Consider the following 24991-nt stretch of genomic DNA (forward strand, 5'->3'; position numbering starts at 1 on the left):
TGTATCAGAATATATAGGTGAAAATGTATCTCTCAGGTTATATAACTGGTTACCACATAAGCACTTTATTGTCTTCACTCCGTCATTTTAAAAGGTCCTACAGTGAACTAATGAATTTCCAAATGTACAAATATTCCATGTAGCTGCATGTATGTTAATTAACAAAACATTTGCAAAATGCCATTAAAGTTGTTTTAGATAGCGTACAGCATGTGTTGCCACAGGGCATGTCAGCTACACAAAAAGTATATCATGTCAACTCCCCATGAGTGGGGCTAGGTCAGGGGAAGACAACTTTTTATAGTTGCCACTCACTTCCAATACTGTAGCCTTTTGGCATTCGATTTCATTTATCTTTCACTTCCCTAAGTTTTTGACAAAATAATGCACTCTGGGAATGGAAGAATAAACTTGATTGCTGAACTGAAAGGATATCTAATTAAAGATCGACTCATAAGGGAACGAGGGCAAGAGAGAAAGAAAGAAAGAGAAATAGAGGAAGGCTCTTGGTAGAGCACTACAAGGACATAACTGCCGTCAGTGGTGACATTGACCAAGTTCACATCTCACACCAGCAGAACACAGGCCTAGATTTAGACTGCTTAATTTCACCAGGGTCTCTCACTTTATGGAGGGAAAAATCTCACAGACAAACAAACAGACATTGTCTTTGTGTGGAGTGGATACAGATAGAAATTGTTAAATTTCTCCAATGTTATATTTCTCCAATGTACATTGATTTAATGCACATTAATAAGATAAGATTCAACTTTATTGTCATTGTGCAGAGTACAGATACAGGGCCAATAAAATGCAGTTGTTTTTGCATATCCCAACTTAGCTGGGGTCACAGCGCAGGGTCAGCCATGTTACAGCGCCCCTGGAGCAGATAGGGTCAAGGGCCTTGCTCAAGGGCCCAACAGTGGTATCTTGGCAGTGCTGGGGCTTGAACCCCTGACCTTTCGGTCAGTAACCCAGAGCCAATGTTTAATGGCATTAAAACAATGTTTAATTGGTGGTGCTTTATAGGGCAAGCATCAATATTACTATTGCTCATATTTAGGGTTAGAAAAAAACTGCAAACCCCTGATTCGCAACATTTGTGTTAGAGAAATACATTTTGTACAATACACAATACATGTGGCATATTAAGGAGAGGTGTGCTATTACTCTTTTAAGGAATCGGACTTCCTTAATGGAACCAGAATACCATAAAGACATGGGTGTGTGCGCTCCTTTGACTTGGGCTAGTAAGCATCCACAAGCAACACCTTAGAAAACGCATAAATAGGAATGTACTAAAAAAAACCGTAATACTTTAGCAACTAAAAAGCAACACCCTGGCAACCACCCACAAAATCCTAGCATCATGGCAGAGTTTTTCTTGCAAGAATAACCACAGATTCTTTTCACAAATTTAAAATCAAAGTTAACTACAACAACATGCAATAAAGTCAAATAAAATAAAGTTGCAGACATACAGATTGCTTTAAATATAAGATGACACACTCTGATACACTCAACAGAGCTGTATGCTAGAGCGCTGCAGCAGAAAACAAACACCAGAAGCTGAGATAAGAGGAATTAGGCTAGCAAAGCAAGAATACTTCCTAATTTCAGCATACAACAGCACTGTGTAGTCAAATTCACACACTTCTGGCTGCCAAAGGATTCAGACAGTTTCTCAGGGGACGTTCTGTTGTCTGGGTTTCTTGCTAGCTTCCTGTTCCTGTAGACCAATATTCCATCTGTTCTTCACAGTCATGTGATTCATAAAGGAACATGCTCAAGCTCACAAAGCCTCTATGTATCTTTCCTGTTGGCACTGTAGAGCCACTAGTACTACTTTTAAGAAATCTACAGTATGTCAAAATATGATATATACTTTGTTCTGTGTGAGGATACATGATAAAAGGCCAGTTAAGGCCACACAATTCATCCTTTCATAAAACATTTATTAGCATGCTGCACATCACAAACTGCAATTCAATGTAAAAGGTTCATAACTGACAAGTAATTAAGTCATTACTGATTTCACAAAATAACGTGGTTCCAAATGAGGAAATCTAAATTGCAGAGACATTAGTTACTGAGCGCGTTAGGGATGGGTGATATAGATAATATTTTTTAGGTTACTGGAATTCAAGATACTGTATATCCCATGATTTATATTTTTACCTAAAAAAGGGTGAAATATTTTAAAATGTTTTCAGTAAAGTCTTAACAATTTTAATGCAGCAAAATACAGAAATCATCTAGTTAAAATAATCAAGGCCTGCTTTTTCTTCTCATTTCCATCAATGTTTATATATTTAGAGCCCATATTATGCAAATTTCCTGGTTCATAATTTATAGTAATTTATATTGGGGTCTACTAGAATAGGTTTACATGCTTTAATGTAAAAAAAAAAAAAACAATTCTCTCATACCGTACATTTCTTTTCCCCGCTATTCATACTCTGGCCGAAATGCTCTTATTTACCTCCTGTCTCTTTAAAGCCCCCCTTTCCGAAATGCCCAGTCTGCTCAGATCGGTCAGCTGGCCTAGTCTGTTGTGATTGGTCAACCCCATAGAGTGAGTGTCGGAAATGTAACAGCCTTTAACAAAACCGAGTTTCAGCTCCCGAGGCTTCGTAAGAAGCGCTGTGAACACTATTGTAACTGTGGTAACCATGGCATTGGTTTTTGCTGTACCAGCTAAAGCCCGAGTCCGATAATGAATGAAATAATGAAAGTTTGGAAGAACAAGCTGATTGACCCAAACCACATTTGCAAGCACAAATTGAGCAGGAAGTTTCACAGTGGTAAGTTTTAATTTTGTAGCTTTCTTACAAGTACACTTCAAGTAAAAGATACGAATTGCATTTTTTTTTAATGGAGAACAGAGGTTTACTCCTGGTTATTGAGCAAGTTAACCGTGGACTACCATGGTTAGCGGCCGTATAATTACAGCTTGTAATTATATAATTATATAAGACTCTTGAGATTGACCATTTTGTTACACAGTTTTAGGTAAAAGCAGGCCCACAGCTGAATAGTAAACCATTACAAAAACAATAACATTACATAGCAAGTTAGCCAAGCACTACCGTGGATTGCAGACATAAAATTATTGTTTGAAAAATAAATCCATCTCCACACTTGATCACGATTCATGATAGTAAGAACGACATCCATCCATCTTCAACCGCTTGTCCGAAGTCGGGTCGCGACCCCGAGGCGTTCCCAGGCCAGTGTGGAGATGTAATCTCTCCACCTAATCCTGGGTCTTCCCCGAGGCCTCCTCCCAGCTGGACGTGCCTGAAACACCTCTCTAGGGAGGCGGCCAGGGGGCATCCTTACCAGATGCCCAAACCACCTCAAGTGACTCCTTTCGATGCAAAGGAGCAGCGGCTCTACTCCGAGCTCCTCACGGATGACTGAGCTCCTCACCCTATCTCTAAGGGAGAAGCCCGCCACCCTTCTGAGGAAGCCCATTTCGGCCGCTTGTACTCGCGACCTAGTTCTTTCGGTCATGACCCAGCCTTCATGACCATAGGTGAGGGTAGGGACAAAAATTGACCGGTAGATCGAGAGCTTTGCCTTTCGGCTCAGCTCTCTTTTCGTGACAATGGTGCGATACAGCGAGTGCAATACCGCCCCCGCTGCCCCGATTCTCCGGCCAACCTCCCGCTCCATTGTCCCCTCACTCGTGAACAAGACCCCGAGGTACTTGAACTCCTTCACTTGGGGCAATACCTCCTTCCCTACCTGGAGTACGCACTCCATCGGTTTCCTGCTGAGTAAGAACGACAAATATAAATTAATTTTAACCACTGATTCTTAAATTCGTGTGCCTCTGGAAGTCCAAACAAAGAGGTTTTGGTTTTGCAGTGAAGAAAACAGCGTCTTCTAGACATGGCGACAACACTAACCCAAATCATCTTGGACCTTGGCTAAAACTACGTTTGTTTGAGGGCGGGCCAAAGTACCCCTTATCCGTGCATTATGCAAATGTGTTACACAGTGACGTAGATACTTTACGGAAGAAATGGCTGGACTACAAACAGCCCATTTCTTGTAGATCTTGAGCAGTGTTGTCTGTGGGAAAGAATAACTCCCTTTTGCGTGGACTTTGTGCTTTGTATTTTTGCAGACCATTTACATGCAAAAAGAGCTATGTTACACACTAAAGGAAAGGTAAAAATCCCAAAAAGCATGATAGGGCCTCTTTAATATTTATTTTAATGTCCTTTTATATCTCAAATTAAAAGCCCAAAAATGAAAATTCTGTCATAATTTCCTAAACCTCATGTCATTCCAAACCTGACTTTCTTTCTGATGAGGATCGCAAAAGGATAATGTTTAATGAATACCCTGTTCCATCTTTTTAATGCAATGGCAGTTGATAGTGACTCACTTTAAAAATTAAAAAGTACCCAAAGTTATCATATGAGTAGTCAATGCAGCTCATGTGTGTGTAAACTATGACAGAATTTTCAATTTTGGAGGAAATATTCATTTAATTTTATATCCCTCATTACAAACATATCAGGGTAGTCAATCGATTCAAATTTTGAAAACATGATATGCTGATTAATACAATTAATTACAATAATTGCATAATTCAATATTTGCTGAGAAGGACCAAAAAAAGAAAAGAAAAAAAAATGCTTTAGAATGCAATATATTGTTTATTTCCATATCACTGAACGCAAGCCTATCATTGGCCTACATTTAACATCTTTGAGATAGATTTATTAATAGGGCTTTCCTAAGGTCACAACTATGTACACATTCCTCGGAGGGACATTTTTTAGCCTTTCACTTTAATTGCATGATGTCATAAACACAGCATTTTTAGGTGGCTGTGTCAAGTTAAATGTAGTTTGAAACTTAGAAAAACATGTCTCGAGACCCCAGATCTCAGAATTGTGCTCTGTCCTGCTGTGTTTGAATGCAATAATGCATTCTCATCATTTGCTGTTGCTAGTGTCAAGCTAAAATGTGTTTTTTTTATCTGTACAGCTGTGCATTGCCTATACAGCTGGAGTTTCACTTAATGCCCCTTGCTTAAAACAGGTGGTACTTCAAGGATGAATTCCTCAGATGGTAGAAATAATCAATATTCCAGTCTGGGGACTAGAATAACATAGAATTTTTTTATATAATTGATCACACTGAGATAACACATTCGACAGCACTAAAATATATTGAATATTGAATACAGTATATCGCCAGCCCTAATTTGGATATTTCTCACATATTTGTAGATCGGAACATTTCCAAATTGTTCCTGTTAGTGTATACAGTGGGCAGTGGGCAGTGGTGGCTCAGCGGTTAAGGCTCTGGGTTACTGATCAGAAGGTCAGGGGTTCAAGCCCCAACACCACCAAGACACCACTGTTGGGCCCTTGAGCAAGGCCCTTGAACCTATCTGCTCCAGAGGCGCCGTATCATGGCTGACCCTGCACTCTGACCCCAGCTTAGCTTAGCTTAGCTTAGCTGGGATATGTGAAAAATAAATAATTTCACCATGTATATGCAGTATATGTATGTATAATGTGTGACAATTGATCAATTAAATTAAATTAATTTAAACAGCACCAACTCTCACTTCTTTCATCATCAGCCTTCCTCTTCTGGGAGAAGCCCTGCTCAAGCCTCACTGGGCTCTGAAGCAGAGCAGACTGTCAGGACACCTGACCATCAGGCCTGGGTGCTGGCAGCTGCTCCATCTGGCATCTTCTTCATGTAAAAACAGCCAATTTCTGCAGTGTCAAACAGGCAAGCAAAGCATGACTCAGATTCAGTGCTTGAGACTGAGAAGCTGAGAATTCTCTGGGCAGCCACAGGCTTTTCAGCTTCCAGCTTGCTGAGTAATTTGTGACAGGCTGCCTCTCTAAATGCCCTGTGTGCTCTGCTTTTAATTTATATGTTAATCTGAATTCAGTTCATAGTAGGCATTTCCAGCATGGCTCAGTTCCAAAGTATATCCATTCCATCACACAAACAATTTACAAACATGTTTGGGAATGCAAAGCCTTGGGGGATGATCTTTTTGGCATATTATTTATATTGTGTGAAATATCTCTTTCTGAATATCATCCTTGAAAGGTAAAGAAAAAAAAAAGTGAAAAAAAAAGCATTTGTCTTTTTGGAAGACAAATCTGGTGCATTTGACACAGTATTGCAACACACAAATAGGTGATCCAAACATACTTAGCAACCCATTTCAGATTGAACAGCCTCTAAGACTTAGTTGTAAAAAGGTCTATCTTAAGCATTCATTGCATGACTGTGAAGTTCTAGAGCAAAAGCAAAGCCTTTTTCTGTCGAAGGCAGCCTGGAAATATTAAAACAGAGAAGAATTCATCTAATATTCAAACACAGCTCCATTGCCCATTGTTCTCTAAATAATACAAGAATAGACTTAAAAGATCCAAGCTAAAATTTCAGACAAGTTTCAAACACATAGTCCTTTGAAATATATCATTAGGCAAGGAAGTTTGGGGTTGCTGTTCACATAATTAAGTCACTCCACATCCCTGTCCTTTTGCAACCACATCAAAGCCAATTTGCACTTAACTGTGTGGCTTCACTGGTTGAGGTGTGAAGATGCCCTCATTCATTATATTTAACAGGAGACTGAAGTAGTTAATTAATTACTATATAGACTGCAGAGAGAATAATCCAACTGATTTGGCACATTTTGTGACATAATTCAAAGCAAAAACATGCATGTGTCAAAGCCAAAATGAGGCTGCACGTGTTCTTACATTGTACATTACATGTGTTTACTTGGCAGACACTTTTATCCAAAGCAACTTTGGATAAAATCAATATATGTGTTGACTGGGAATCAAACCCATGACCTTGCAACAGGAAGCGTAGCTCTAGCGGGAAGTCTAGCAGGTGTACATCATCATGTGACTGGCATAGGCAGCCCCTAGCCAATCACATGTAAGCCATTGCTTCAAAAGTCTGTTCACAATCTATCACATTGCTGTTTCAGTGCGCTAACACGGCAACCTCCACCACCACCAGTTGAGTCCCATCCTGTACGGGGGTAGGCTCCTTTCCCCTGCCTCCTATCTGCGGCAGGATATGACTCCGAGCACTCCGACTATCCGAGTACTACAACTTCGGACTGCCAGATGGGGCTTACGCCAAAGAGAGACATTACATTTCTGTTTTGTATTCATCAAATAAATGTCATCTTAATTTCACTCAGTCTGCGGGTCTTCCAGATAGAACTCTTCTTACCTGTGACCAGTTCTCTGACTTCCACATCAGAGGTTTTGCGCAGCAGGCGTACCAGCGCAGGGATTCCACCACAGCTCTTCAAAGCAATTTTATTCTCATCATTGGCCTTGCCGTAAACAAGATTCCTCAGGGCACCACATGCGCTTCTGTGTACTTCAGTCATCCTGTGATCCAACAGGTCCACCAACAACTGAATACCACCCTGCCTCCGTATCTGAAAGAAACAGACAGAAAGACAGTGATGAACCTAGAAAGGCATGTATGCTACCTGCAATGTAACAACATGCTGGTATAATTCAGAATTATTTTGAAGAGCATTTTCTCTAAACTGTCATTCCCTCTTTGTCCACTAGAGAAAATCTGGCACCATTGTGCTGAAAAGGGTTTATAAATTCCTTCATGTTAGACACATTCACATTTTGAACTTGAACTCTTTATTTGAACTTCAACATGAATTGTTTTGAGATGGAATTCCATTGAGTATGTTGTGGACCCGCCGTGGCCTTAACTCATGGAAAGTCATCTGAAACCGACCTTTCCCTAAGCTGCGGCAGCAGCGGAAGCGCTGCCTCACATGTATAAAACATCTAGAAAGGGAAAACTAAATAAAGAACATGAACTGGATTCAGTTTATTTCAACAGGGTGTTTCATCATTTATCAGTAATTGTGTTAAGACATACCAAAACAGTTTAGCGTCACTCCATGATATCACTTGGAGGGCAAATTAAATGAACTAACAGAAGGCTTTGAATCCATAACCAGTGTATTTGAAAAATCAATAGTAAAGACAGCCAGAGAATGAATCACATTTCAAATAGATAAACAGACTGAGAGGTGTGACTAAATCTCTATCAACACAGATTTTCTGTTCTACACTAAAGTCAGTTAGAGCCAGTGAAGTTCATAAGATGATCTGAGATGGCACTATGATAAGCCAAGTGTTCCTGAAAAATGCCCTGCAATGATTGACATTAACACAGCCTTCACATCTCACTATCCAATGCCAACATTTTTAAGGAATAATTCACCCATAAAAGACAATTCTGTCATCTTTCACTCAGCCTCATGTTGTCCCAAACCCATGTGAATTAATTTCTTATGTGGAACACAAAGAAGATATTTTGCAGAATGTCTGAGCTGCTGTTTTCTATATAATGAAAGTTAATGAATGTTCAGTGAATGATGATTTTTACTTCTAAGCTCAGAAAAGGAAAAAGCATCATATAGTCCAAAATAACATTTCCTATAGTGCTCAATGAGAAAAAGAAAATCGTAGATGTGGATCTACTTTAGAGGTTTGGAGTAAATTATGACATAATTTTAATTTTATGAAATGTAAGAAAATCAGGGTACTATCATAGCATCTCTCTTTTAGCTCTTTTAGTCTTACATTGGTCACTTATAGGTAAATGCATGCTGAGCCAAAGACAATTTAAATGATTTGACATAAAACCAGTACAACAAAATTATGAAGAGAAAGTAACACCTATGCCTGTCTGCAAAATTATAAAGTGATTGCAATATGAATTTCCTATTTTCTGTCCTGCTGTCAATTTGCATACACAATAACCTGCTGCATTAGCTTCAGATGAGTACAGGGTAGAGAACAGGTGCCGAGTTTTGGCAGATGCGCTTCTGAAAAGAACAGCACTACAGATCAGGAGTACAGCTTCACACTGACAACTCCAATGGAGATTACAAACCAGTTTATTTGTCCAACATCAAGGGTTCTGCAAAAGCTTGCATTTATGTTGGTGTTATTAGTGGCACTTAATAAGGCAAACTTCACTTGTACTACTGCACATGGTGAACCGCTAGTGTTTGATGTAAATTGTGGTTCAGATGAATGCAAATATTAATACAGTGAAAAAGACACTCTATTAGCATAACATAAATATATATAAATAAATGCAAATTTACAACATTCTTTTGAATGTCCATGTACTAAAATAAAATATTTGGTGCCATGAGTGGACCTTCATTTACTATTACTATTATTTTGAATGGTCATGGAAAATTGAGCAATGTTATAACAATTTTACCTGGTCGCAAAAAGTAGTCCGTTAATTTACCTGATGAACTTTCACCTTTTGCTGACCCTTTATGCTTCGCAGAGCTAATGTGTGCTTCTAAATCACTTGCACCTTTATTAGCAACTGACACATAAGTGCCAGATTTACATGTCATACATTCTGCTTCCCATGGATATCAATCTGGACAAAAGCATGGGAATTTTTTGTGCAAATCTTTTGTAAATTTACTCACTTGTTTGGGCATTGTTTCCACTCAGTGGTCATTTGTTGCTACTGTCAAGCAACTGTTTGATGCCGAACAAAACAGCGCTTTGCGCGTTCGATTGAGCGGCACGTAGAGATTGACAGGCAGGAATTTGGCCAATAGTTGCTGCAATCCTCTTATAATCGACCAATTGGTGTGAGAGAAGGCGGGACTTACAAAGAGGGGTTAAAGCAATGCAAATATGCACGCACACACAATGGAGTAGTAGACCAGGTGCACATCATAATGCAACTAAATCCAAATCCCTGAATTTTAGAAGTGGTAGCACATCCTGTTAGTGCACTGTGTGTACCATGAGAGCTCAGACTGACATAATAAACATTTACTCTTAGAATATTTCATCAATCAAGAAGTGTGTCCAGTGTTTCTGTTGTTGAATGAATAATTCTTTTGAGTCAATTCTTTTCAGTTAATTGCAAAACGGTCTGATTCGATTCATGATTCAGTACTATTTGTCAGAGCGCTCTCAGAATCATTTGGAGTGGTTTCTCACAGAGTAAAACCGTATTCGGATATTTACGAACACAGAGACCAAACAGTGCTGGAAACAGTGTAACTTTACCTACAATCAACTGAAACAAATGGCTGCATTTTTCAGAGGTAACTGAGGTAACTTCAGTTAGTGCTGTGTCATGTGAACAAGGGGCTGTTCAAACTGAACGTGTTTTGTGTCCACTAGCGCTGTTTTTCCCAATTGTATTCCATGTAAGCATTCACTTGATGGATGTCTTTCACTGTGTTTTTAGCATCTCTCACAGGAGCGCTACTTTTTTAGAATCCATGTCAAGTTAAAAAGAACTTCTTTAACTGCTAAAAATGCATCTCAAGACACCTGCGTTCTGCTAATTTCATTGTGGTGCGTTTGGCTTTTTAAAAAAAAATTATGTAGCACGAGTGCATTTGTTCTGAACGGTTACTGGAAGAAATTCTTTAGCCAATAGTTGCAAAAATGCTTCTCTTAAAGTCACCAGAATTGATATTTGAACATATTTTTATGTCCAAGGCTATTCTTTTTTTAAATGTCAAATAGGTCTAATGTTCATCTATCTCATCTTTTTCTGGTAATTGTCACCATAATGTTAGGCTATATGTCTATTTTTTTCTCAGAGTGCCTAATGTTAATATCATTGCTTGTGTGACATGAGCAAATAAAAACATTTTGTCTACCTGATTTAGTAGATTTATTTTAATGTGGGTGTGGTACGGTTTGCTGGGGGTTTACAAAACAGGACTGTGCAGGACTCTGTCCTATCATATCGTATTGCATCATAATGTACCGTATTTTAGAAAGAAAGTCATACAGATTTGGAGTTATATGAGAATGAATAAATGACTATAGAATTTTCATTCTCAGGTGAACTATGCCTTTAACCTCAGTTAAGGCAAGAAACGATCTAGATCACATGATGATAATATTTCATGTGGATGAATCATGTTGCTTCCTGTTTTCATCTGTAGCGCAGGTACTACATGAATATTCAAAACACACCTGACAGCAAAACAAAAGCATAGCTCATCCCGAGAGACAGACAGTCATCAGCGTATATAGAAGTGTCTCCAGCTTTAATGTCAATCTTGTGTTGAGAGTCTCACTTTTAAGAATGCAGCCCCAGAACACAAGACACAACACATCATTGAAGCATAATTAATTATTGTGATCACAGGCTTTTTGAAAGCAACAGATGTTTAGAAGGGGAAAAAACAACAGAGCAAAAATACTCCCCCTACTCCCCACCTGCAAGTGCGGGAATAGATCTATCCTAGAGGAATAGACCTTGACTTGACTGGCACCAATGATGGAAATCAAAAGCAATGCAGGTGAACTAATAGTGTCCGTTTCATTGTGAGGTGAACAGTTTTACTTTGCACACAGTGTAGCTAATTCAGTTTTAGGGTGCTTTCACACTAGCACTTTTGGTTCGCACCCAGGTTCGAATGACGTCAAAGTTCGGTTCACTTGGATAATTTGAACGCTGTTTTCTGAACTCGGGTGTGCACCCGGGAACAGCACCGGGGTCTGCTTGAAAAGGTGGCCTGGAGTAAGGTTTATGTGAACTCCGGTATGGTTCTCAGGCTCGCGATTGCAATTATTGTGGTAGAATGCATTTCTCATTACCAGTTTGAGTCCAAATCGCCTTTAAGAGAGCAGCTTATGGCACTTTTCCACTGCATGTTACGGTTTGACTCGCCTCAACTCTACTCGCTTTTCTGAGCTTGTATTTCCATTGCAGTTTAGTGCCCTTCAACGTGGGTGGGATTATAGGATGATCGTCATAGTTGCACCGCTTCTACTGCCGTGACATCATCTTAAACACGACACAAATTAGCTACTAGCTCATTGTGCTGCATAAAGCAGTTGTTGCATGGTGATTTTACACAAGTGTTACAGTTAAATGGGCCTGGTTGTTTTAGAAGCAAGCTTTCCAGTAGCTGGTCAACTAAATAAAGTGAAGCTTTCAAACAGAGTATAGAGTTAACTTAACAAAATGTACCATCCTCCATCATGGCTGAGTCCAGGGCACTCTCCCTCCCATTGGTTTAGATAGCGTCCATTCAGTCGAACCACTTCCACTTTTCCTTGATGGTTCTGTAGTCACTTTTAAGTTTATTTAACTTTTCCCTACACTGTTGGTAGGTCCGGAGGTAGCCATGTGCGGTCAAAAGCTGAGACACTTCCTCAGAGACGTTTTAGTTTTGCTTTGTTTCTTTCTTCGCTAACGAGTGGAAAGTCTGCAACTTGTTTATTGACCACAACGTGGTTTTGAAAAACAGCAATTTATTTTTTCACAATTTGAAAGGTGCGTGAACAAATGATACTGTTATCGATGTTGCTAACTTTAAAACTAGCGGGTTGATGTCCCGTGTTGGTAATCCAGTGACGCTGGAAGTGTCGATTCTTTTACGTCACATTTAGTATTGCTTGGCTCGCTTGGAACCTCGACCGAGTTGGTACTAAAAAAGTATCAGGTACCAGGTACTATCCACAGTGGAAAACCCCAAAAATGTAGAGTTGAGTTGAGTTGTACCGTGCAGTGGAAAAGCCCCTTTACATTCTTCGCATCTCTAGCAATACATCTGTAGGCTCGTTGCAGACAAACGCTAATATTCATCACATCATTGCACATTCAATGCATCCTCGGAAGACAAACACAAGTGTTGTTCTATGCATGACAAGTTTTCATAGTAAATCCAAATAATAATTTTTTATACTTTACTTAACACAGTGACATCTTCTTGAGTTACCTAGTTACAGTGGTATACAGCTGCTGCTTGTACACACATTGATGACATAATCAGACCACTGTTCAGACCCAAATAATATGATGTGAACACAGACCAGCACATGCAGTGGGAGGGGGAGGAAACAAACTCGGGTTCAGTCCAAGCAATCAAACCAAGTGTGAAAGCACCCTAAGCCTCAGACAGCATAACCACATACATAAACCATCTGATGAATGTTGAACACAAAACTGAAAAACACTTTCTCGATCTAATATGCACTCATTTGGTTGGCTGGTTTTATGTAGTTTCCTTAAGGGTAGGTTCATCTTAATGGTAAATTTTGTTTTGTTTTTCAATTTGTGTTTAAATGGTACCTGGTTGATACAATGAACAAGTTTGATGGTGAAATATTCACTGGATTTGCCAAAGCTTGCCAGGTTAGTGAAATCAATGCTTTTAAAACTATTCAGGTTTTTTTAAGGCACTCAGCAACAAGTCAACTAGATATATATATGTACTTTGCATTCTGCTTTGCTTTCTCAGTCATGTCTTTATAATAGTGCACTTATTTTCTGTATTGTACTTTTAGTCTTTATGCATTATCTGCTATTTTTCAGTGTGTTTTCTGCACAATAATTAATACTGCCGCACATAAATAATAAAAATAAATAAATAATAATAATTAACACCCCTCTGTTGTTGTAGTGTAACATATTTCAAATAGAAAACAGCAGGTAGGAACGATGCCAGTCAGACAGTTCTTAATGTATAATTGGGTGGTTCTTGGCCAGAGTAAGCTGTAGTGTGTACAGCAAAAGGTTTGGCAATATGAGACTAATTCAATGGTAACTATATCGTAGTGAAGTAATGGAGATACCTAGATATTCAATTATAGGCTTGAGTGGGTCGAACGGAAGTCGCTCCATATGAGCTCTTCCTTTCAACCCTACAGTGCACATACAAATGGATTTTGACGGATTAGATTTTCAACCCAAAAAGGCTGATAAAGCTGAACTTTAGCCAGAGGCAGCCAATACAGGAGACAGACTCGGGGAGCATTGGCGGAGCCACTGGCTATAAATAGTGGCCAGCTGAATATGAGAAAGAGCTGCCTTTGCACTCGGCCAGTAGTGAAGCAGGAAGGCCATAAACATCAGAGCTAGGTCTGCCTGGCTGAAATGCTGCACTAATCAGTATTCTCCTCACCTTGCCTGTGCAAGAGATACTGCTCTGTTATCTGATATCAAGTCTCCTCTCTGACTCTGTTTTGGCATGTGTTTGTGTCTGGCTGGCTTAAGTTAATTTACATTTCTTCATTTGTTGAAGTCAACAAGAAACAACATTTACAATCCATTTTCCTTTTGTACTGTGAATAAATAAAATATTCATCTGAAATGGAAATATTCTTTCTTTTTTGGAAATGTAGAAACATTGCTGGCACCCACATTTAAGGAAGCTTTTGACTGGGATGTGGAAGCTAAAATGTATCTTAGTGCATCCTATATTAATTATCCTAATTAAGAATGTTGATGCTTTTTTCTACCTATCCTTACTTGCTATTGTTTCCATAACCTCTTTTATATTAAAAGTTGACTAAGTTGTTATGTAAACTATTGCCAACATTGCAGAAAGGCTGCATTACCTACTACAACACTAGCCTAAAACAAATGCCTAATGGCCGAAACATACTCTAAGGAAGTAGGTGAATGTAGGCACATCGGAAGCTCAATTTTATGCGTGCTGCATTTCAAAAAGTGATTGCAATTCATTACAATGCAAGTATGCGTTTCAGTCTTAACTTCACCTCAAGGAATGCTATAGTAGGCATCAAAGTGATGTCATCTACTTCAGCCAACTACTGTCATGGCAGAGCAACAGTTTAAAGAGAATACTGATAAACAAGTAAAGTCAATATGTTTTTAGCAACTTACCTGAATTCTAACAAATACAGTTTAATGGCACAGACATTTAAATGTAAATCTATCGCCCCTTTGAGAACTGAGGTTTGTTACCACCACAGTAATGCAAAAATATTCAACTAGAACACAATGCGTTGGCCAACTACACGACAATGTCTTTGGAATAACTAAACTAATGAATTATGCATATTAAGACAAGGAACATGCATTAAGAAATAAAATTGGATCAATGTTGATTTCATGTTGACTTTAAGATTGGCCATATAGGCTAGTCTTATGTTATCTAACCCACCACAGAGGAGAGCTATATGAACAGATTAATAAATAAAAAAGATCAAGCCTTTGGGGATCTCTGAAACTACATTTGGGTCATAATAGATACATTAGAAGTATCGGTTTTGTTCCTTCTAGCTTTATCACATCATCGCAGTCATAGCTTTTCATAGCTATTGAAAAATTCCTTTCAGCTTAAAGAGACACTACAAACGTTTTATCAAGGTGTAGTCTGTAGCTTGTAGCCTGACTGGTATATTATGCAAGATGTTAGAAAGCCTTTCAAAAAAGCTATTAACAGGCATGAAACCCCTGTGCTGCAGACCGGTGTCATTTTTCACTATCCACTCCATAATGTGAAATGCGTTTATGAATCTGTATGTTGAGGAAAATGAATGGCAGAGGTGCAATAACTTGTTCAGGGCTTCAACACCATCTGCTGCAGTACTGTCACAAATAATTAACTCACACACACACACACACACACACACACACACACACATGCAATGTTACAGCCTCTACAAATGCGTCCATTTACTGAAATATAATTTAGGGAGGTGGTGTATCAGGGTTTGCTAATGGCTCTGTCAATATTATCTCCCATAGATCATCTGTTGCTCTCTGTCTGCCTTTCTTGTGATGCTGTTTCTGGTGGACAGGGTTTTATAAAAGGCATTTCGAAACTGACACACCCCATTTATGCATAGGTGAACCTGGGTGTTAGGTTAACAGTGTTTCCCAACCTTTCTTCTACCACGGCACACTTCTTACGACTAAAAAAAATCAAATGCATCAAGGGAGACTGATGCTAAGGTAATTGTCAATAGATTTTGCGTCTTTGCCTCGGACAGACGACTTCTCGTGACAGTTTTAATTTTGTTCTGGAGGCTGAACCCAGCGTCAAGCACCGCATTGTCCTCCACATGACAAGAGTTACAGTAAGCATCACAGAGGGGCGATTTTACCAGTTTGCCACATAAAAAAGCGGGAGGTGTGCACAATAAACATTGAAAACATGTATTTGGAAGAGAGAATAAGGCTTGCAGTTGCTTTGATAGCAGAAAGTAATAAAAGGACTCGTTTATGTTTACGTTTATGTCTAAGTGTGTTTTAAACTAAATTAAATTAGTTCAATAACTGGGGTCTCTGATATTCGTAAAGGATAAGGTAATATTTAATTAAAAGACATTTTGAGACATTCAATTTCTCCACAAATTTGGACAGTTTTTAAATATTTCTTGTTGCTTCATAATCTCGAAGACATTACTGGTGAAGCAAAAACGTGTGTGTGAAAAACACTTTGGTGTAACGTCACCTCATAGACTTCAATGTATTCTGCAGCTGACGCTTGACACATGAAAGTCCCTTAACGCTGATAAATATCAGTCACTTTTGCACATTAATCATTGCTCTTCACTATCACAAAAGTGACCGATTATAGAGTTTGGATCCCTGAAATTATTATTATTTTTTTTTTTATGCATTTATTTATTTTGTGGGATTTGATAATTTTCCACGTCACACCTGACAACCTTTCACAGCACACTAGTGTGCCACGGCACAGTGGTTGGGAAACACTGGTTTAACAGCCAGACTGAATCAAAAGACACATCAATAAAAAGTGACTGGTTTCGACTGCTAAAGAAGCATACATCTATAGGTCAAACTCTTGACAAGGAAAGCAGAACATACCTAAGAATGAGACAGTAGACCCATTGTAAAGAACATGGGTTCCAACTGTGTATAGAGTGTGACTCAAGGTATTTATTCAGGCTCAAGGGAAAGTATTGTCAGTGTACTGTATGTACAGTATATGTAATGCATACATTAAGCTTATTACATAATGTTGCATGCTGCAAAATGTTTTAGGTTGGTCAAGGCAGGGTTGCAGGAACAACCTGAAAAATGTATGTGGGGGTGGTACACTGTATACCTTATTAGCATCGTTCATGAATATGAATTAGGTGATGTAACTGATTTGCTAGCCTTAGTAGGATTACCGTTTGCAAAATATAACTGGTCACCAGAGGCTTCTACTTGGTCTTAAAGTTGTAAATTAACATAAGTGGCTACATATACATTATATGATGTACAATATAATGATGATTTTTTTTCATAAAAATGTATGGGGTAAGTGGGGCAACTGTGATAAGCACATTTGTAATGTTTGATTTCCTAGAAAATGTAGCCAACCTTGTAAACTGCAATTATATACAATATATGATACCACAAAATATGTTATGAGAACAACCTGAAACTCCTCAAGTTAATTTTGGTGTGAAGTGAAATTGTTGTGTATAAATCAAAGAAAGTGGAGGATTCATTTTGTGACTTTTCATAATAAATATGACATTGTTCAAATGGAGAGAAATGCTGGTTTGAAGTGGAGCTCATTGCAGGCTAAACTAATTTGGCCGTCACTGTTTGTTTTTTCATTAAATATCATTTAAAAGTTTGTCGGCTGGCTCATCTCTCCCTCTGTTGCTGTTTTTTTTCCCACTGATCTATTCTCCAAATTTAATTTCCTTATCCTCCAAGCCTCTCTTAAGCCTCTGGGACACAATTATAGAGCTACTGTGTAGAGAATGGCTGTTAATACGATGCTTTCTGCGTATTGTTTGGATGTGCTATTAGTGCTTAATTACTGGTGCAATGCAAGGCACTCCTTATAATTTTGAAAACTACCATCAGACTTGGCATCAAATTTCAATAAAGGGGAGAATTATCTGTCGACAGATGCATGCACAAAAATTAATTTCACAGAACAACACATATCAATAATAAAATCTTTCATTAAGTATTCTCAAACATGACTTATCCCAGGGTAACAGAATTAAAAATGTGTATTCTGAATGGCCATGGCAATTCCATCCAGAAGATCCTGAAGCAAAGTATTCCCTCAATGCAGAAACCGCCAGAGATGCAAGCCACTTTCAACCCTTATTACCTTTAACAAAGCTACAAAAATGCTTTTCAAATTTCTTTGCTCAGTATGACCTAAATATTACCAGCGAATAATGTAAAGTGTATTGCGTGGAATCATCTTTACCTCAGCTTTAATCTTGTTGTCTCCAAAGCATAGGTGCTGCAGATATGCCGCTGCATTGGACTGAACTGAAGGAAACTGGTGCTGCAACATCTGAATGACTTCAGGCAACTCAGGGTCTCGCCAACCAAACTCCCTAAAGAGAAAGAGAAAGAGAGAAAGAAAAAGAGAGAGAGAGTTTTACACATTTGTCGTTCAGTAGGTGGTGAAATAGGACTTATATGTTATTGCGTCAGGCTGCCAGACCTGCACCATTACTGTGATCATCTGTAACACACAGAGGGTAAAGTGAAATAAATGTCTTTCCTAAATCTGTTACAGGGAAAATGGTTTCCATTATTGTGTTATTGCTGTGAAACAGTGGGCACAAAGAGGTGGTGGGAGTTTACAATTGTGGATGCCTGTGAGTGTCTTTTTGCTCCCTTATGCGATAACTACTACTACTGCTGATTCTCACTGATGTTGGGGAAGTTTGACAGAAAGATTGGTTGCACTCAGAGTGTTTAAGTTTGTGCCCAAGTAATTCTTTTCTTACAACATACTGTATACACAAAGAGCTCTGTGCTGTTCAGAAAATAGCAAAATTCATAGAGTACCAATAAAAGTTTTTCACCGATTTAATAACTTGGCTCCCGAGTTGGAGATGTGGTAGTTTATAAAACGAGTGAAAAAAATCTCATTGATAAGAATATGATACATACTCGGGGCTCTTTTGACTTGGTCCAGTAACCTAAAAGCAGCCACCCTGAATGCCTTAGTAATCACCCAGAACACCCTAGCAACCACATAGCAACTTCCTGGCAACCACCCACAACACTCTAGCACTGTGGAAAATTTTGCACGGGCAAGCACCACTCACAATTACATTTTACCTTCTTTATACACACACATATAAGCATTTTATTTATTTTTTGCACACACAAAACGAACACACACACCATTTCTTCCCCTATCTATCTTATCACACCACAGGTTTCTAGCAGAAAAATAAAACATTTCAGAGCTCATATCAGAGCATGGCAGCCTTTGATAAATAAAGGCCCTAAAAAAATGCCTTTTATCATAGCGAGATAAGGATTTGATATAGATAAGGACAACCACAGGAAGGATTCCGAGTATTGTCTGTGTCTTACGCCTTTAACCTGAGGGCTGAGCTGCTTCAAGGAAGACGGCCTCTCTTGGCTCAGCAAACAAGCCGATAAGCATCAGCCTGCCCGCAGTCAAGGGCCTGTTCCTCCTGGGGATCAGCCCTTCTGCCTGTCCGTTCATAATCAAAACTAAAATGATCAGCTGATAAGATATGTATTGTGCTTCTTGATTAATTAAAATTAGCAGGGATTCTCAATGTTCAAATGAAACACCACTCATGTGCTGTATGAAGTGGGGCTGGGTGTGCAGGTTTGACAGGCACTGTGTAAAACGTTGTAAAATGGGGCCAATTGATGCCATCAGAATTGTGTTTCTTAGTTTTCCCCTACGATGTGCAGAACATCACAGGCTGTGTGACAGAACGGGGGCAGAAGAATGCAGTTGTAAAGTATAAGTGTGTATATGTGTGTTTCATTGCTTTAAACAGAGATGAAAGCTCACATAGCAACGCATGATCAGACAACCACGCTAGTGCATACACAAACACATACAGACACTAGAACAGTCACTACAGCCGCAATGTTCCAGATCTTCCAACTTTGTGTTCAGGAGAGGCATCATGAGTCTGTTTAAATCACAATCTTACACACTTTGTGTGCATTTACATGTACACAAAATAAAAAAATGTAAATGCTGATAACTATACTTTATTCATTATATAATCTAATTTCAAGGGTTTACTGTACATGCAAATCAATAAACTTCATGTTTGAATGGGATTTTTTAATTATCTGATTTTGTTCTAGTTTTAGGCATTTCTGTTACACAGTCATACATGCATATAATGAAAAAGCTGGGAGAACGGCAATTGGGGTACTCGGACTTGTCATGGACTCGGATGCATTTTTACTTGGACTTGACTCGGACTCGAGCCATTGGGACTTGGGATTTTTTTTTCCAAGTCCTGCCGAGTTCATGACATTTGTGATGCAATGAACAAAATACAAAATAAAAGAACAGAAATGAATGAACACATCTCTGTCTGCATGCAGCTGTATTAGCCCCTGAAGTCGTAGACATAATCATTTTTCACTGTGTTTAAGCAAATGCACACATACGCAGACAGCAACTCTAAACAGCACCTGTTTATTATTGATTGAATATTATCAAAGCATTGATGTGCTGCTTAAAACACATTCTTTTATAGCATTTGTCCACCATTCACAACATTCAACCATGCACAATCAAATATTAGGATATTTTTGACAGTGAAATGTTTTGTTTATAATTTAATTATAGACTGTAAAATAAATGTATTATTTGATGACAGTTTGTTTATGTAGCTAAACTTCACGTTACGAGATTCATTTAGTTGGTTATGACGTTTTTATTTTAAATGTTTATTTTATTTTTATTGTAAACCACCAGGCAACTTATGCACGTCTTTTTAGTCTACATCTTTGACACTTTTGAACTAAAATTCCATTAAATGAATGACTACTAATGATTATTAAGAGGTTAAATTAAGAGCTATATTACATTTTCTCTGGTTGATATTTAAAGATTTCAGACTGAGTGCAGACCAACCCAGCTGTCGCTCAAGCAAATATAAATTATTATATAAAAAAATGTATGCTCTGCGGCAGCTACAGCGAGATGCATATGGATGAATCAGGGATTTACAGTAGGTACACGAACAGCATGCAGATCTGCCCTGCATTGTGCAGTTTCCCACAAATTAACTAGAAAATCATGACTGTGACGACATGGGCCTAATATTATCAGTGGGCTTTTCCAGTGTTTTTGTATGTAGCATTTGCAGACGTAACTTCTCAGCGAGTGCTAATTACTACTGTGTTGACTAATTTGTAAGTACTGTTTTTTCCCCAAATCAATCGGCAGATAGAGAAAAAAGATTCTGAAAGAAATCTAGACTATTATTTCATTAGATAGGGATCATTTTTAAATAAAACTAAATTAAATTTAGTTTAATTAAGTAGAAATAAAAACTAAATTAAAATTTTAAACATAATTACCTTGGTTGTAATGATTAATGCAGAATTTCACTTTTTTTAGTCTATGTTTGAGTGGAGTGGAAAAAGCAACAAATAATTGAAATGTCAACAGAACGCAATAAGAATTGTGTTGAATGACAGTTTTGTCTTCATACACCTGAAGCAAATGCTTTCATTCTGAAACAACTTTGAAGTTTGTTCAGCAGGATACTATTCATAAAATGTATGAAAGGCAAGAGCAGTGTTTTTGTTACATTTAGTGTGACAAACTGTTAGTTATAAAGTTTAAAATAAGCTTAAAATATTGATGTTGAGATCACGGTTACAATTTAATTCAAATTTTAATTACATTTTAATTAGATACATTTTAATTTGGACTCTGACTTTTATAGACTCTGTCTTGAGTCTGACTCTGCCCCTTTTGGACTCTGTCTCAACTCGGACTCAGTTGTTTAAAGACTCGGACTTGACTCCGACTCACATGCTCTTTGGTGATGTCACGGTCCTGTCACCTTGTCAGGGTTGTTTTTGTCTGACGAGACAGTGGCATCATTGTTCCCTGTTTGTTTTGTTCCAAGCGTGTTGAAGTTTTCTTTCTCATGTGTTTTAGGTGCTGCTGGCATGCGGAATCAGTGTTTCAACACTGATCATGCCAACTTTCGGCTGGTGAGCGGCACCTGTTCTTTGTTTGTTCGAATGTTTGAGCATTGTTGTTTGATGTGAAGCAACTAACCTCACTCTCTCTGCCTAGTTGGTCCTGTCTCGTGTATCTGATGGTTGCCTGCGTGTCGGTTGTGTGGTTGCCTTCCAGTTTGCTGGGTGTCAGCTGGCCTTCCACAGAGGATACCTTGTCTCTGCCGCATGTTGGGAGTAAGATTGCCCATTTCAGCTTAGGGTTGTTCTGCACCTGGATCGTAAGCAACTGGACATCAATGAGAGTCTCACCTCAGGCTATCACCCCCAAGCCAATGGACAGGTGGAACGTTTAAACCAGGAGATTGGCAGCTATCTTCAGAGCTACTGTAGCTGTGAACAGGAGAATTGGAGCGACTTCTTGCCCTGGGCTGAATATGCATAGAATTCCCTCAATCATACCTCTACGGGGCTAACACCCTTCCAATGCATGCTGGGCTACCAACCACCGATGTTCCCTTGGTCAGGAGAACCATCTACAGTGCCAATGGTGGATGATTGGATTAGGTGGAGCGAGAGGGTATGGGACAGCGCACATGTCCATCTACATCGAGCGGTCTGAGCACAACGCTTTCAGGTTGACCGGCGGAGGCAACCTAACCTGCTAACTGCCGTATCTCTCCTTCCTTCCATGTGTCCTTGCTGAAACCGGTCCACCCAGAGTCTGTCCCTGGAATTACGAATCCAGAGTCTCCGCCTCCAATGGAAGTTGATGGAGCACCAGTGTATATAGTCAGAGAGCTCATGGAATCAAGGCGGCTAGGGAGCCAGATGCAATACTTGGTGGACTGGGAAGGCTACGGAGGAGAGAACATGGGTAGTCGCTAATGACATACTGGAGCCATCCCTTATCCAAGAGTTCCACCAAGCCCATCCTAATCCTCCTTGACCAAGGGGATGTCCCAACAGAAGAGCACCAGGAGTTGTTTGTAGAGGGTGAGGTTGTTACCCATCCTATCAACCACCAGAGGGAGCCCTCTCCCGAATACTGATCTTCACCCATTTCTTCACTGCTCATTTCCTGTTTACCACATGTATAAATAGCCATGCAGTTCCATTGATCATTGCGAAGTATTGCAAGTTTACCCTGCCATACCGAGCGTTTTTGCATTGCCATTGTTTCTTGATTCATGTTATGACCATTTCCTGTTTTTCTGGATTTACTGCTTTGTTTTGTTTGCCTGGTTGGACTGTCTATTTGGTTTATTGGATTTATCTGCCTGCTTTACGACTACATCTCTCTGCCTGCTGTTTTGGAATATTTGCTTGTGTCTCTTTTAATAAACTTCCTGCACATGGATCTTAACACCGTCTCCATGGCCAGTTCGTTACACCAAGAGGATTTCTGGCAAGGAAATGCTCAGTGGCTAATGTGAGTGGACAGGCATTGTCATGGCATCAGTCCAATGGCCTGCAGCCTCCCCAGGCCAGATTAATATTTTTAGCAGATGTTATTAATGGACTTGCAGACTTAATCATTTTCTGTGATAATGTGTGTATGGCCATTAAAACGAGGGGTGGTGTAAAGTGAAACTGTCTCTGTGATTCCTGTAATGGCCATTAAGTAAAATAACAGACACCAGGCAACATCATCATGCATTTAGGAGTCATTAATACAAGTACTTCAGGCTGCTATAGTGAATAAAGCTGATTCAATCTCACAGCAGTTTGTGGTCGGACACAGAGTTCATTCACAAAGCTGATTTATCTCACTTCAATCAATACTTCCGACTCATTGTCTAACAACAACACAACTCCCAAAAGGCAATAGAAGCAGTAAATAACGGACAGTCTCACAGAGACAGACAAACATGAACTGAAATGTAATTAAGTCTGCCACAAAAATTACAAAGGGTTTTCTTAAACATATAGAGGAATTATATCATATGGTATTATTCCCTGCAAAACTAAAATACAGTAACTACACATTTGGTCAATATTGAGTTGTGACTGAAATCAGATGACCTGTGGTGTGACAGATAGATTTGGGACTAGTATGTTCAGATTCATATTAAACGGATTAAGAGAGGGTGGGCTCTATTTTTATGACCGTACTATGCGCAGCACAACATGCTGTAACCATGCGCTATGTCTTACTCAATTTTCTTGTGAGCGCTAATTCGAAGCAATTTCTGTGCCGGTGTAAGTGGGCATCAGTGAGTGCGTGTGTGCTCTCTGTGGGTGTATGCATGCAAACTGTGGATATAGTGAATGATAATGAAGTGGCGCAAAGTATACATTTAAGAAATTAGGTCATTGCATTAAGATATCTGAAAAGCATGTCTAATCTCAGTGCAAAATATTGATTCCACCAGCAGATTATAATAAAAAGCTATCAATCACTTCTAGAACCATGATTTGTGTGTCAGTAGATCAATATGAATAGTATTATTAATAATAATCATAATAATACAAATAATCAGGTAAGCTGTAGAGAAATTAAACAAACCATTAAACAGAAACACATAAAGCATCACGCGTCCAGTAACACCGTCAAGGCCGCAGAGTGATGGAGGAAACACAAACATCCTCTGAGTTTGTAGTATTTCAACTCTAAACACCATAGCACTGGAATGATGACACAGCAAGGGCATACAGTAGTTATTGCGCAAAAGAATATAAGACACAAATGGTCCATAATTCTATTCTACTAATGCATTACATACAGCCCATTTAAACTACCACATTCTTATGAATGTGCTGTCTTGATTTATATTGACGTTGCTTGATGGGGAATGGAATATATAATGGGAGGCACACCAAGCAATTACCAAAGAAAAACCGCAGAATTAAATTGCTCTTGACTGAGATCATGAGTGGTATGCAAGCTCGGTTTCACTAACCCACTTGCAACAAGACTTAACGCGTACTTGCACGGAAATACCAAAACTTCATAGCCATGCCCACTGACAGTGCGAGTGTGATATATCGCATGTTTAAGCACAGGGCACTTTGGACCATTCAAATCAATGCATTTTTACATCTTTCCGTGCTGCTTTTCCATTGTTTTCCTATGTAAATATGCAGACTATGTAAACATAACAATGTTCCATGTAAACATCCGTACGTCTTTGAGCTGTGTATCAGTTATAGGGATTGTTATTTCAGCATATCCCACAGGAGCTGTGCGCTTTTCATATGTGGTGTAATTAAAAATAAAAACTGTTAAAAACGCACCTTAAGACAGCTG

The 24991-nt window shown here is 39.0% G+C and overlaps 1 protein-coding gene across 2 annotated transcripts in view; it reads right to left on the reverse strand.

Moving 5' to 3' along the window:
• The window catches only part of LOC127634829 (catenin delta-2-like), a 422761-nt gene that overhangs the window by 94267 nt on the left and 303503 nt on the right, over positions 1 to 24991 (reverse strand). For both annotated transcript variants that reach the window (XM_052114524.1, XM_052114525.1), the window contains 2 exons: positions 18008 to 18140; positions 7246 to 7459 (listed from right to left, as the gene is read on the reverse strand). In XM_052114524.1, coding sequence (XP_051970484.1) covers positions 7246 to 7459; positions 18008 to 18140 — 347 coding nt within the window. The remainder of the gene's footprint in view (positions 1 to 7245; positions 7460 to 18007; positions 18141 to 24991) is intronic.

The sequence above is a fragment of the Xyrauchen texanus genome, chromosome 42 (genome assembly GCF_025860055.1).
Source record: "Xyrauchen texanus isolate HMW12.3.18 chromosome 42, RBS_HiC_50CHRs, whole genome shotgun sequence".
NCBI classification, from domain to species: Eukaryota; Metazoa; Chordata; class Actinopteri; order Cypriniformes; family Catostomidae; genus Xyrauchen; species Xyrauchen texanus.